The 14,562-nt window shown below is 50.9% G+C and overlaps 2 protein-coding genes and 1 long non-coding RNA gene across 4 annotated transcripts; 1 reads left to right on the plus strand and 2 right to left on the minus strand.

Moving 5' to 3' along the window:
* Positions 1–231: 231 nt before the first annotated feature.
* LOC140686969 (uncharacterized) lies at positions 232–4,916 on the minus strand. The gene is made up of 3 exons (XR_012060979.1): positions 4,196–4,916; positions 3,891–4,063; positions 232–306 (listed from the first exon to the last, which is right to left on the minus strand). It is a non-coding gene; the product is annotated as an uncharacterized lncRNA (long non-coding RNA).
* A 3,467-nt stretch (positions 4,917–8,383) lies between these two features.
* ABHD11 (abhydrolase domain containing 11) lies at positions 8,384–11,318 on the plus strand. Of its 2 annotated transcripts, XR_012061257.1 has the most exons (7): positions 8,384–8,600; positions 8,767–8,902; positions 9,577–9,750; positions 9,914–10,084; positions 10,196–10,377; positions 10,611–10,859; positions 11,196–11,318. XR_012061257.1 is itself a non-coding variant. In XM_006201372.4 (6 exons), the coding sequence occupies exons 1-6, from the start codon at positions 8,485–8,487 to the stop codon at positions 10,741–10,743; spliced, it is 912 nt and encodes a 303-aa protein (XP_006201434.1). In that variant the 5' UTR covers positions 8,384–8,484; the 3' UTR covers positions 10,744–10,899. The 2 variants fall into 2 exon arrangements, 1 of the variants encoding a protein (XP_006201434.1); XM_006201372.4 differs by lacking the exon at positions 11,196–11,318 and having other exon boundaries at positions 10,611–10,899.
* Positions 11,201–13,797, minus strand: LOC107033286 (large ribosomal subunit protein eL39-like). The gene is made up of 2 exons (XM_072943107.1): positions 11,496–13,797; positions 11,201–11,271 (listed from the first exon to the last, which is right to left on the minus strand). The coding sequence occupies exon 1, from the start codon at positions 13,795–13,797 to the stop codon at positions 13,642–13,644; it is 156 nt and encodes a 51-aa protein (XP_072799208.1). The 3' UTR covers positions 11,201–11,271; positions 11,496–13,641.
* Between the last annotated feature and the right edge of the window lie 765 nt (positions 13,798–14,562).

A 14,562-nucleotide genomic window follows, 5' to 3' on the forward strand; every position in this document is an offset into this window, starting at 1 on the left:
ACATTCCTAAGAGAGCACCCTGTCTTCCCCTGGATGTTGTCCTGTCAGGTAGTGACAACTGGAATTCTATTGCCAACCTGAACCCCAAAGACAATGAGCCTGAGGATGCAGCCAATTATGAGGCCATCAATCTGGAGAGGAGGAACCTGGAGCCGTGGAAACATTTTCTATCCAGTAACTGTCTTCTCCCTGGGACTCTCGAGTTCCTCTAGATCTCTGGTCGTGGGAGATACAGCTTTTTGCATTGGTCAAGCCGATTTGACTTGGGGTTTCCAGCCAGAGGGTGTCCTCATCAGTACAACTTGGCTGCCGTAAAAGAGGGATCAAGTACAATGTCTTTTGTGACATAGATTTGCAGAAGAGCAAAAATTAAAATAATAAATAAATAAAATCTGAAACTGATCAGTCTTCTAGATCCAATCTCAATTTACAGGACACACAAAGGAGAGAGGAACACATATGCACAGAATACAGTCAGCAAAATTCAGATGTGGAGAACTCTATAGGACAATAAATGAGTTCTTTGACAACAACAACAGAAATTCAGGAAAAAAAAAAAAGAGATGTAGAGACCTATAGATCAAAAAAGAAGAAACATATCACCAATAACAGTTGTGGGCCTTAATTGGTTCCTTTTCAAACTATTAAAGTTTATAACATTTGTGAGACAATTAGAAAAGTGAACACTGAGTGGAGAGTTGATAATATTAAGGAATTATTACTTTTTAAACTTTGTAAATGATATGGTGGTTTGTGTTAAAAAAAAAAAAAAGCCCTTAGCTTTTAGAGAAACATATTGAAATATTTACAGGTGAAATGGTATGATGCCTGAGATTTACTTCAAAATAATGCAGAGGTGAGAGAAGAGATACATGGAGTATAGATGAAATAAGATTGGCCTTGAGTTAATAATTGTTGAAGCTGGGTAATGGGTGATGGTGATTCTATTTCCCTTCATAAATGTTTAACATTTTTCATAATAAAAAGCTTTTTTTAAAGTAGATCTGTATTGACATAGAAAAATCTCCCCCTGAAATACCTTCTTTATCTTGCATTATCAAACGCCACCCACTCTACTATAGCCTTCACATCAACATATAAGCATATTTGAATACCTTCCATTAAAAAAAAAAAGTTTCCTTGACTTCATATCTCCAAACAGATGCCACCCCAATTCTCTGCTTACCTCAAGAGTTCTCTCACATCTGATTTTGCTTCCTCCCTGCCCATGTGTCAATCAGCCTCTCCCATCTGTTCCTGCCCCAACTCCTTCTCCACTCCAAGCTACTCCCGGCAAGGTGGCCTCCAGGTTGCCATGGCCAACGGTCATTTTCATCTGGAACTTACTCATGCTCTCAGCAACTTTATCTACAGAGGTGATTGCTCTCTCCTCCTCAGAACTCTCACTTGTCCTGCTCTTTGTGATACCACCCTCACCTGCCTTCCTCCTCCCTCTTTACATACTTCCTCCAGCTCCCTTCCAGCCACCCTCTTCTACTTGACTCCAAGGGTCCTCTGTCTTGGGCCCTCTTCTCTTCCTCCAATGTGCTGTTGTCGCTTTTGAGTGTCTCTCCTATTCCCAGGACTTTAACATCCTCAACTCCGGACCTCTCCTCCGAGCTCCGCACTCATGCACCCAGCTGCCACCTTGGATGCCACAAAGACAGTGGGGGGCAGTGGCTAATAGCATGGCCCCTGGAGTCCAACCACTTGGGATTGGATCCTGGCCCTGCAGCTTCCAAGCTTTGTGATCGTGGGCAATTAGTTAGCCTCTCTGTGGCTCAGTTTGCTCAGCCACTAAAGGAGGAATTCAATAATGTATGTACCCTCTCATAGTCTTTATGAGTAAATGAGTTAATGTCAAGCACTCACTAAATGTTAACTATCATGAGAGCTCATGGGCATCTCAAACTTAACATGCCAAGTGGAAGTCTAGATTCTCCCCACCACTTGTACCTGTAAGGGGGTGTGGGGAGAGAGTTCCTCTCCAGCCTTCCTTATCTCTGGAAATGGCACAACCCACCCATGTGATCAATCCAGAAACCTGGGAGTTGCCCTTGATTTCTTCCTTTTCCTCACCACCATCTTACTCTCTACCCATCTAATTCTTCATCAAATCCTATTGATTCTAACTCAAAATATTTCTTAAATCTATCTACTTCTCCCTACCTCCACAGCCACCTCCCCGTCAAAAGTTACCATTTTGCCTCAACTGGACAATTACAATACCTTCCTAGCTGACTTTCTTTCCTCTTCTCCACTTCCCCGCTAATCTGTCCCTCTCCACCTTCTGTGCAGCCAAATAGTCCTTTTAAAGTGTAAATCATGTCTCTCCTCGCTTAAATTCTTACTAGATCTCATTTCTCTTTGATAAAGACCAAATAAATCCCTTACCACATCCCTGCATGGACCAGCCTCAGCCCACTTCCTATATGCCTTCCTCCCCTTGCTTTCTCTGCTCCAGCTTCCTCTGCCTTCCCCTCTGTTCCTCTTACAAAGGATGGTCTTGTGCACCTCAGGACCTTTGTACATGCTATTCTTTCTACCTAAAACACTTTTCCCCCTGGTGTTTATATGATTACCTTCTTCTTATCCTTCAGATTTCACCATACCTGGGACCTTTCTTTACCACTCTACTCAAAATCTTCCACCTCAGTTATCGAACATATCACCCTTCTCACTGAACTTATCACAATTTGTACTTATATATTTATTTGTTTATTTGTTTATGACTTGTCTTCCCGACTTGAGAGTAGTGGGGAGTTTTTCAGTTTGGGCTTTTGGTATTCCTTGAGGAAGAAGGCCATCTCATTGCCATATCCCTGGCTCTAAAATTCATACTTGGCATCAGCAGGTATTTAATAAATGTTTGCCGAATGAATTACTGGATTATTGATTTATAAAGAAACTCTGCTGTATATGGCACTGTGGCAATTATGAAAGTCAATCCATAAAATGAGCCATACAATAACATTATTTCCTTGATGTTCCATTCTGCTGAGGCAATTGGAAATAGGTTGAACTTAAGTCCTCCTGAGGTTGAACCACAATTCCAGGATATTCAGTAGGGCCAAATTTGCTGGAGGTCAGGGGGAGGGGTGAAGATGAGGGAAGAGGCTAGGAGGAGGGTGAGGCTGGACAGTATCCAGCCCTCAGGCAACAGTGATCACTGCGGAGACACCACCATCCTGTCTCCTTGGCCCATTTGGTCCTGTGGTTTGCATCGTGACTGCTTTGGGCTCAGAGCTGGGGATGATTTTGCAAACTGCCAGTGGTCCTGCCTGCCTAGTAAATTCATGGGCCATTCCTTTCAGGAGAACTTGCCAAGAAGTAGTGGCAGATCCCCTTCCCATTCTCAGCCAAGACACTTATCTCTCCTGAGGCAACCTCTTTCCCTCTGGGCTTCAGCTTTTCAAACACATAAACCTGCTTTTCTACTCTTTGGTCTGCCACGTGCATCCACCAGAGCACTGAGCACAGAACCAGAGCAGAAAAATAGGAAAATGTAGAAAGGAACAAACTAGATGAACAGAAAAATGTATGTTTGGAAAAGATCATGCTGACTATGATGCAGGGAAATGAAAGTCCAGTGAGGTGGTGATGGAGGGAGTGATGGGGCTGTAGAGATGGGCAGAGGTAGCTGAGTATCAGCACCATGTGGGAGATAAAAATCAAGAGAACTAGGTGAGGGACTGGATTGGGGTGGAGGAGGTAGGGAAGGAGGCGTTAGGAATGACTCCTGATCCTGCCTTGAGAAATGGGATGGCTTCGCCATTGCGCAGTGTCCCCGCTTCTGGAACATCACCTTCCAATGTAACTCCTTCACCTGGCTGACTCCTACTCATCATTCAGATCTCCATTCAAGCATCACTTCTGCAGAGCCGCCTTACCTGACCCCAGGGCCAGTCAGATTCCTCTGCTTTATGCTTTCGCTTTCTTTAGCAAATTTACTGGGTGTGTGATCATCCATCCATCGTATCTTCCCCACCACACTGTCAGGTCTGTGGTTCACCCTTACATTCCTAGTGCCTAGCACATAGTAGGTGCTCTGTACACGAAGGCTCTGAAATGCAGGCAGAGGAGGCTGGTGTGTATCCTGCCAGCTGCTATTTCTCAAGAGGAGTGGAGGTCACTGGGTTTCAAAATACACAAACTCCCTCCACCCCAAAAGAGGAGGTGTCCTCACCCCACCTACTTTAAGAGTCTGTGCGTGTGATGAGGCTGTTACTGGGGGTACAGGGACTATGCAAATGAGTCTGGAGGTAGAAAAAATGTTGACAAGAGTTAGCAGGGCCTGGGGGTTCTGGAGCAGAGAAGTGAGTGGATGAAAGCAGGATATGGAGGATCTGTGGACCTGGTGGGAAGCTTGGAGGGTGGTGGTATGTGTAAGGCCTGGAGGTGGCAGACAGGTCCCCAGAGATGTTCTTGACATCAGAGCTATAGCATGATCACATGTAGTCTGTCTTCTACACGTGGTCCCCGGGAGCCTCTCCAGCCTGCTCTGAAGAAAATAAATACTCCACAGAATTCACTGTTGTGCGGTTCATTTGTTGTTTTGTTCACTAGCTATCTCTAGAAAGGGGCCTGTGTCTAGAAAGGCATGAGGCTGCAAGAATGTTGATTGCTGAATGAAGGAAGGAAGGAGCAAAATTTCTCAAAGTGCTCCCTGAGTCTGGGAGAGGCACAGGGGATTACTACTACTCCAGCGCGAAACAGACTGCTGTGCGGATTAAACAAGATAATGCATAAGAAAGTCTTGGCAGTTGAATAAACTCAGGTTCAAAATCTGGGAAAAGAGAAGCTGGGTTGGGTCGGGGGCAGAGGGAGAGGAGGCTGGATGGCTGTCACATGGGGCCCCTTGGGGACAACCCCAAGGGAAACCTCAAGAGGTCTTCCTGGAGCCCTGGCGACCCCAGCCTGACTGGCATCCCTGCCCCACCCGGCCGGCGGGTAGGAATTTGCCCCGGTGACCTCCGCAGGCGCACTCCCGTCACTATGGTGACCAATCGCGGAACAAGCAGCTTGATTGTCCCTGCTCAGCGGGGCAGGTGAAACCCCAGCCACGTGACCGATACTGGGCCAGGTGCGGTTAAGGAACACCCCCACCCCCACCCCCGCCGCCTCCCTGCCTTAACCCATTCAACACCGCCGCCACCAGGGTGCAGTGTAGCTGCCGCGCAGGCCGCACCCCTTCGGCTCTCCGTCCCCTGCCAAAGAGGCGGTGACGAAATACTCGGAGCACTGCACTAGGAGTCACACAGCCCGGGGAGGACTTCAGGCTGGGCCATTCGCTCACTGCATGGTTGGAGCTGGGTTCCTTCCCCTCCCGCGTCTCCATTTTCTCAGCAATAAAATGAGAATACTAAGACCCTCCCACTTCACCGGGAGGTCGGACTGCTGGGAACAGGGATGCGGAAGTGGAGATTGCCGAGGTAGAGCGTTCTCATTCTGCACCCTATTTCTCCCCCTACGTCAACCTCAGCATATCAGGAGCTTGACACCTCCCTGGTGGGAGGATGGGAGACCCTCACCAACAAACAGGGAGTCCACTGGCCTGTTCCTAACAAGCTGGAAGGGCTGGTCGGGCCGCCAGGTTGACCCCTCCCCAGCACAAATCACCAGAGTCCTTCCGAGGTAGCAACAATCCCTCTCCTGGCCCCACCGATTTTTCTGGAGTGTTGAAATGAAAACCTCAAGACGACTGGTTTTTCTGCTTGCCAGCCAGCCAGGCCCTAACCAACCACGCGACATGGCTGGGGCCTAAGACACAGGAATGTCTCCAGGTTGCTTCTGCTCCTAGACCCAGAGCTCTGGCTGGGGGGCAGATGATCAAGAGTTGTGGGCAGGCTCAGGTTACCCAGTTAGACGGTAGGCTGGGGTGGGGGTAGGGGTCCATTTGAAACCATCCTTGAAATGCTACTCTTCTGAATCACCAACATGACGTCAGACCTTTCCCCTTCATCCACCAATTCTAGAAAAACATCCTGCAGGATTTTCTCCAAGAACCCCTCTCCGGCCTTGGACCAGCCCCCATCCAGGGCTCAGATGCTCTCATCACTCGCATAATGACTATGCTGGCAACAAATGATCACACCACCTGGTGTGTTTAGAGTCCCCAGTGACCTCAAAGCCCTCCTCAGGTTAGAACAAAATACCCACTCATTACTAGGCTGACTCAAGATGGGGGTTATTTCATCAAGCAAGGCATTTGTTAGGCCACGGAGTTAGGATGCATTCTACTCTACTGACTCCATCAGGCCTGTCCTAAGGAGGTGGGGGAGAAACCAGTGTAACCCTGGCTAGCCCAGGTGTCACCTCCTGGAGGGGACACTGACCCAGCCACCAACTGAACCTACACCCAGTGCCTGAATCTCTCCATGAGTAATTCAGTAAAATTACTGTTATACTTTGCACTAGACAAACAAAACATGACCTCGGGAGGCCCCTCAGGAGCTCCCAGCCTATGGTGGACACATAGAAGGCCAATTCCGTAATACTTGTACAGTAGAGTCTGACAAATGCTTTGAGAACACCGGTGGAAGATATTAGTTTCAACTGAGGAAATCTGGGAAGGCTTGAGGAAGAGGTAGTAGTTATCCTGGACCTTAAAAGATGTGAAGGACTGGGGCAACTGGCTGCCCAAGACGTCAAGATGTGATGGACACAGCATCCCAGCAGGAAGTGATGGGGGTAAAGACCTAAAGGGAGGTGTGCAGTGTAGGCCTCAGGGTGCCTGGTAGTGAGAGAATGAGAAGCATGTGTGGAAAGGCCTGCTCTTCTGAGGGATCAGACTGGGAGAAGCTTGCGATGCTGTTGTGGACTAAGAATGCCACCTGCCATACCAGTAAACAAAGGCTGTTTCCCCCATCAGCCGTTGCAGCCACCCTGAGGAAACTCAGGATGGGAAGCACAGGTTACTGGCCCTAGACGGCTAAGGTGCGTATCAAAGGAACGATTTCAGTGAGGCCAGACTTTTGCATCTTTCCATACATAGAAAAGCACTAAGTTCCTTAACTTGAGATATCTGCTTTTCTATAATTAAAAAAAAATTTTTTTGTTTTGGGAAGAGGTAATTAGGTATTTATTTATTTTGATGGAGGTACTGTGGACTGAACCCAGGACCTTGTGCATGCTAGGCACATGCTTTATCACTCGGCTATACCCTCCCCCCGATTTTCTTTAATTAACAGTAATCTTTTGATGTTCTGACTACCTGGTCTTTGTTGCAAAAACTTCTATATATCCCAGCTCCTCCCCTACCTCTTCAGAGCAGTCGCTATTGCCATCTGAGAGGCTGTCTCCCAGGCTTGAAGTCCTTGGAAAGTCTGCTGGGTAAAACATAACTCTCAACTTTTAGGTTGTGCATTTTTTTCAGTGAACGCTGCAAAGTTTTAACTCTCAACTTTAAGGATAGTAAGTCCCTGAAGGTTTTTGAGCAGAAGAATGCTGTAGAAAAAGCAGCTACTCCTGTAACTGCTGAAGGCTGGACTGCAGTGAACCCAGCTGAGACTCCAATGTTGCCACTGCCACTACTACCCAAGGCTGGGGAGAGGAGATGGTAGCCGGTCAGGGTTCCAAACGGAGGTGACTTCCCTGTAGGATGCACTGAGGGGGTGGGAGGATTGTTTATTTCTCTGCTGGTAAATGGTGGGGTGGGGGGCGAGGGTGAGCAGACCTGAAACATTCTAGCTCAGTGCAGCAAATGCCCCCCTCTAGCACAAACACTTGTCCTCCCACCTTGACTCGCAGACCAGAGGTTCCTGTTCTGATTTTGTGAAAGTAATTTGCCTCAGTTTCCCCATCTGTAAAGAGCGGGGGGGGGGGTGGCGGGGGGCTTGGAGATGACCTCTAGAGTCCCTCCTAGCTCTTTTAAGTCCACTTCAGGATTGGTAAGTGCTCTGTCCGTCCTGCCTGAGCCCAGGCTGTGGAGTGCGGCGCCTCAAAGCGGGCGCCAAGCAGGAGCCACTCCTGGTGTGTCTCGCCCGCGCCCGCCAGGGGGCAAAGTACGGCACCCAACCAAGGCGGCGCCTAAGGGCGGAGGAGCAGGCCCAGGCAAGGCGTCCTCGGCTTGCGAAGGATCTTCCCCACGGCCGCCCAGGGTTCACGCCCCAAACCCAGGGCGTCACCAGTGCCTGGAACCGGATTCTCAAATCCCAGGCTCAGACTCCCTACAAAGATACTGAGCGGAAAGGGGCCAGGCGAAGTTTAGCAATGCTATTGGGTGGCTCCGCTCGGGGCGTGGCCAGGGGTGGTGCTTTCGCCTGTGGGCGCGGTGCCTGCAGGGAATACGTACTTGCGCAAGGGGCGGAGCTGGGCGGGGCACAGACGGTTCTCTGGGATTACGTAAGGAAAAGTGAGCGAAGGAGGGGCGTTCGCGATTGGGGGCGAGGAGAGGGCGGAGCTCAAGTCGGAACTGGGCGGGGCTCTGAGCGGAGACACGAGTCGTGGAAGCAAGAGGTGTGTGTCGGGTAGCAGATTCCAGACATGCTCTGCTGGACCCGCGCCTGGAGGCTCCTCCGTAGGCGGCTTGGCCCCTCCACTCCCAGCTTCTCCAGTGTGCCAGTCGCACCCAGCAGCAGCCAAAGCAGCGCTGAACCGAGGTCAGTCAAGGGCGCTCGGTAGGAGGCCGTCCTTCCCTCCTCCCCCTTCACTCTGGCCCTGTTGGCTCCACTTCCTTCGCTTGGGCCCGCCCCCTCGCAGGTTGTTCTGCAAACCACTTCCCCAGGTGGCCTCAAACCGTTCCCCTATCCTTGCTCCTTCCGCCAGACCGGTGCGACTTTCCTACAAGCTTCTGGACGGGGAGGCAGCCAGACCACCTCTTGTCTTACTGCATGGGCTCTTCGGCAGCAAAAACAACTTCAACTCCGTTGCAAATTCCTTGGCCCAGCAGACTAGCCGGAAGGTGAGCTTGCAGGAGAGGCGGGGCCCCGAGGGCGGTGGAGCCTGGGTGGGCAGGGCCCTGGAGGAGGCCAGGGCGGGGTCAGCTTCTCTGTCCTCTGGGAGCGGCAGGTCTCGCTGAGCAGAAATGAAAGAAGAGGTTGACCTTCTGAGGATGCAGGCCACAGGGCAGACCCGGGCCCTAGATGGAACCCATTCATTCCCTCCTGCTTTCACCCATCCAGCCCTTCATTCGTGTTACAGATCTTTGCCTGCTCCATCCTGAGCTAGGCTTTGCTGTCCAATGCCTAAGTGTCAACACCCTCCCCTCTAAGAGAGCCACACCCTGCTTGTTCACCAGGGGTGATGGAAGCTTACCACCTCTTACAGCAGCCCATCCTTCTGTGCTCCAGCTGTTGGAAGTTCTTGGCATCTACCTTCTCTCTGGTTGTCATCCAGCTAGGCCAGACCTTCAGAGATGTGGTCACACTCCTTGGGCCTTCTGGCAGAATTGGCTCCAGGTTCTTCATAGGGGCCTCCGAGGTCTGAGAACTAGTCCATCTCACCATCTGGGCCCTTTTTTCCCCTTTTGGATCTCCCCACAGGCTTTCCACCTCCCTCAGCCTGCAGGTCTGCTAGACTTTTGGCTATGCCCAGAATGTGAATGCCAGCACTGATCCCCTCTCACCCACTCCTCAGGTGCTGATAGTGGATGCTCGGAACCATGGTGACAGCCCCCACAGCCCAGACATGAGCTACGAGGCCATGAGCCAGGATATGCAGGACCTCCTACCCCAGCTCGGCCTAGGGTCCTGTGTCCTCGTTGGCCATAGCATGGGAGGCAGGACAGCCATGCTGCTGGCACTACAGAGGGTGAGCCATCCCTATCCAGGGCTTCCTCCCATCCCTTGTAGACCTTGAGTGCCCAGTAGGCAACCTGGGACTCCCAACGAGCCTTGGATGGCCAAGTTCAGGGTCCTATGCCCAAGACCCACTGTGCCTATCCTAAGGTCCCCAGTCTGATTCTCTCCCACAGCCGGAGTTGGTGGATCGCCTGATTGTTGTAGACATCAGCCCATTGGAGAGCACATCTAGCTCGAACTTTCCAAACTACATAGCAGCCTTGAGAGCCATGGACATCCCAGATGAGGCATCCCTCTCCAGGGCCCGAAAACTGGCCGATGAGAAGCTCAGCTCTGTTATCCAGGTAACGCACCCAAGCGCAATCCCCTGTATGGTGTTATGGGCTGGGACCTGTCAAAGGAGGAGTGGCAGCCCCAGGCCTCACAGGGAGCCCCCACCTGCTGGACCCCCACAGAGCGTAAGCATACGGCAGTTACTGCTCACCAACCTGGTGGAGGTGGACGGGCGCTTCGTGTGGAGGGTGAACCTGGATGCCTTGGCCCAGCACATAGACAAGATCATGGACTTCCCAGCACGACAAGAATCTTACTCGGGACCAGCCCTCTTCCTCCTTGGTGGAAACTCTAAATTCGTGCTGTAAGCCAGGCTGGGTGGTGGGAGGGGCATGCCTGACTTATCCAGCCCCCAGCCTGGGAAGTCTGCCTCAGGGAGGGCCTGGGTGTGGGCAGGGGGTGCCTGGGAACCCAGAAGCATCGCTGGGCATGTGGACTCACAAGGCTCTCCATCTCTCCCTGCTCTGCCTCTATTTCTCTCCTCCTCTCCCCGTCTTCCTACTTTCACCCCTTCTCTGCGGCCTCTTCGGTGGACAGTCCCAGCCACCACCCTGAGATTAGGCGGCTCTTCCCTCGGGCCCAGATGCAGACTGTGCCTAACGCCAGCCACTGGGTGCACAGTGACCGCCCGCAGGACTTCGTCGCTGCAGTCCGAGGCTTCCTGGCCTAAGGGTTGCTGACCAGAAGGGACACTAAACTCCAGGCTTCAAGGCCCTGCGGCCCACTCCTTGTTTCTGCACAGAAGGTCTGAAGCCAGCACTGAGAGAGCACAAGGATGCAGAAGTGGTGAGACCTCAAGCTTTAATGAATAAAACACTCCTTCCAAGGTCTTGAGTCAAGCTTTCTCACCGCCAACGTCCCCACCGACCCAGGGAGAATTGGACCCAGGGGGTCCTGGCAGTTCTGGGGTCCACAGGGGCTCCCAGAGCACCCCTGGACTCTCTCTGCAGCTGAATCTCAACTCGCTGCCTCACCAGCTGCTGCATGTCCTCCTGGGGGCAGGAGAGCAGGTTCAGGAGCCAGGCCTGTGCCCGTCTGCCCCTGCCCCCCTGGGCCCGGCTGGCATTCCCACCCTACCTCCCAGGCCTCCACTTCCTGCCTCAGTCTCAGTTTCTCCTCCAGGACTTCCAGCAGCTGGGCCTCCACAGCTCGCAGCTTGGCTTTGCATGTATCCAGCTCAGCCTCCACGGCCTGTTTCCTGAGGGGGCAGAGAGAGCAGCATGAGGCTCAGGCCCTACAGATCGGCTCTGGGCACTGGGGGTGGACAAGTGTGTCCACAGTCCCCGCCTTGTGACCAGGTGGGTGTTTTGTGGCTTTCCTTCCAGGAATGACTGGTGTGCCCCCTTCCCCTCCTGGCAGGACAGAGCCTTGGGAGTGAGTCACCCACTGCCCTCCCAGCCCCCACAAGCAGCTGCCTCTCACTTGGCAATGGCTTCATCCCGCTCTCGGAGGACTTGGTCCAGGGAGAGTTCTGTCTGGGTGTCCCCCAGTGCTCCAGCCACTTAGGATTCTGGGCTCTGTTGTAGTGAGACCAAGGAGGGAGTGGTGATTTGGGGTTTGCCTGGATGAAGTGCCCTGCTTGGCCCTTTCACCCTGGCTGATGTCAGGAGGGGAAGGTTCTGAGATGTTCTTACCTGCCTCCCCAGTGCCCCAGTGTCAGCCTCTTAAGGTAAAGCAGGGGAGAGTAGGTCTCTTCCCGCCTAGGGATAAGCAGAGGGGCAGGATGTTCGGACCCCAAGGAGGAAAGATGACTCGCCCAATCCCAAGGAAAGAGATGAGGTCGGTTCAGCAGGATACTTACCTCTCGAGGGCCCCAGACTGAGAGGGTAGCCTGCTGACGGACTCTTGTTAGTGGGTGGGGCAGTCAGAGGACATGGCCCTTTGCCCTCCCTTCCTGGCAAGGCACTCCCTGTTAGGCCCCACCCTGGGCAGCCTGACCCTGCCTCTGCCTCCCTCCTGCAACCTGGAACCCAGAGCTTCCTCAGCCCCATCCTTGCCCAGTCATGCATGTCTCTCACCCCAAGGGGGCGTTCTACTCACATCAGGAGATAAGAAAGGAGTGACAGCCAGGAAGGCTTCAATGCTGAGAGACAGAAGTCCCCCATCCTCCATCCTGAAGAGTTGGCACCTTGGAAACTTTAATGTCATCATCCGCCATAACTGTGACCTTAGCTCAGCAGAAATCGGAAGGAAAAAAGTTTAACCGTTCCTGGCAAATTCCTTGTAACCTCTTAAATGTCCATCTTCCCTAGCAGTGTCCTCCAATATTCCACAACATTGCTCATTACTCCTTCAAAATTCCCAACATTCTGATCCTTGAGCATGGGTGGGTCTGCTGTGCTGAGGGGTTGGGGCAGGGGGTGTGGTCTCGGAATTTCATCCCACACCTCCCTCAGTGTGATCAGCACACACCAGTGACATCAGACGTGGCCCCTCCCTGTTGAGGGGCCTTTTCAGCAAGGTTACATATTGGGGATTAGGCCCTCAACCCCACTCTAAACAGTACATACTTCCTCCAAGACCCCCCAGGAAGCTCCCTGTAGACATGACTCCTGATTGGCCAAGTGTCCCACTCAGCCACATGTACCTCCAATAGCCAGACGACACAATTTCTTCAGTTGAACCCCAGGTGAAGAGGTGGGGTTGAGCCGTAACCCAGGCACCAAGTTGAAGAGATTCATTCAGAGTGTTTTGGGAAGCTGCTCTGTGCAGTGATCCAGACAGGACCCCTGCCCTCAGGGCTCCCGCGGCTAGCATGAAGCAGAGAGAAAATCAGAAAAGGGTGCCAGGGAGTCCAGGGCAGTGGGAGCGCAAAGGAGGCCCATCACACCTGGTCACGGGGATCCACAGGAGCTTGTACCGCGGGCCAGGAGGAGTCAGCCAGAAGGGCTAACACTCCTGCTGGGCATTTCTTTTAACTTTTTACTTTGAAACAATTTCAAACTGCTCTTCAATGTCCAGAAAAAATTAGCTTTTAGGGTAAAAAAAAAAATTTAGTATGGTATCAAACATTGTACCCGGTTGTCACATCTCTCTGGTCTCCCTCAGTCTAGAACAATTTGGGAGAGAGTATAGGTCAGTGGTAGAGCCCCTGCTTAGCATGCAAAAAGGTCGTGGGTTCAATCCCCAGTACTGCCATTGAAATAAATAAGTAAACTTAATTACCTCCCTCCCAAAATTTTTTTAAAAATTAAAAAATAGAACAATTTGCAGCCTTTCTTTGAATATTGACCTCGACATTTTTGAAGGTTGTAGGGAAGTTATTTTGTAGGCCATCCTTCAATTTGGCTTTGTCTCTTCCTTCCTCACGATTAGACCACTGTTATACATTTTGGGCAGAAATATCACAAAAACGATGCTATGTTCTTTTTTCTTTTTTTCAACAAAAGGTCTCACGTATTTATTACTGAGCAAAAGCAACAGAGCACAGACAATGCCATGCAGATAAGCTCCATATTCCCAAACGTATCCAGCTGTTCAGGCAACAGCACTGTCTTCAGAGTAATCTGGTATGATGCAGATGACCTTGAGAAAGCGTAAATATGTGTGCCACCTCATGTGCAGCTCCTTATAGCCCCAGCTTGGTTCTTCTCCAGTGTCTCCTCTTGGAGTTGTACCTGATTTTATTACCAGTTTTCATTTGAATCCACTGGGGAATGGGACGATTCTGCTTTTGTTTCTTGGCCAGGAATCGCTTGGTATTGAAAGTCTTGTGAGAAGACATGGCGAGGACCAAACTCAAGCGCACATAGGATGGCGGAGAAGAGAAGAGAGGGCGATGCTGTGTTCTTGTATCCAATATCGTTCGGAACAATGACTGGTGGTTTTAATGTTACCAGTTGATCGTGATTAATAAGTATTGGGGGAGGGAAGTACTGTAAGACTATGGAACATCTTCATCCCACTCTCACCCACAGTCAGCATCCATTGATGTTTCTTGCCTGAATTAATTATTAATACAATGGCTTGCAAATGGTGATTTTCTAATTTCATCGTTTCTTCTACACTTATTAACTGGCCTACTGTAAGGAAGAGGGTTTTTTTTCATCCCATTTATTTATTGATTTACTTATTTACATCCAGTGGACTTGTGATTTCCTGTTTTGTTTAATAGATTGTAACTCATTCCTGTCATTTATTTTGATGCTCACATTGTCCCAGATTTGGTCAGTGCATGCCCCTTGCTGATCTCTTGTCATTTTGATGTGTTCTATCATTCTTTGGACACCTCCGTTCTCTCTAGTTCAACCAGATAGTCCAAGTTCGTCATGTTATTCCCTGCCCCAGTCCTGGAAGTAGCCATTTCAGCAAGAATGCCTGTTTCTTTCTGGTGGAGAGTAGTATTTGGGAACCACGATCTGGGTGTTAGCTGTGCTCAATGCAATTAGGGTAGCCTCTATGCCCAGGCCCACTCAGTGGACACACATTTATACACACACATAAACTTACACATCTATACCTATGTTTATTCCTTTATCTGTGTGCTGGT

Source organism: Vicugna pacos, chromosome 18 (genome assembly GCF_048564905.1).
Source record: "Vicugna pacos chromosome 18, VicPac4, whole genome shotgun sequence".
NCBI lineage: Eukaryota > Metazoa > Chordata > Mammalia > Artiodactyla > Camelidae > Vicugna > Vicugna pacos.

What these genes read in the sequence shown, in the direction of transcription:
- ABHD11 (XM_006201372.4), top strand. Translation starts at nt 8,485, where the DNA reads ATGCTCTGCTGGACCCGCGCCTGGAGGCTCCTCCGTAGGCGGCTTGGC. An exon ending in CAAAGCAGCGCTGAACCGAG is followed by an intron (nt 8,601 to 8,766) that starts GTCAGTCAAGGG and finishes TCCTTCCGCCAG; the next exon opens with ACCGGTGCGACTTTCCTACA. An exon ending in TGCTGCTGGCACTACAGAGG is followed by an intron (nt 9,751 to 9,913) that starts GTGAGCCATCCC and finishes TCTCTCCCACAG; the next exon opens with CCGGAGTTGGTGGATCGCCT.
- LOC107033286 (XM_072943107.1), bottom strand. Translation starts at nt 13,797, where the DNA reads ATGTCTTCTCACAAGACTTTCAATACCAAGCGATTCCTGGCCAAGAAA.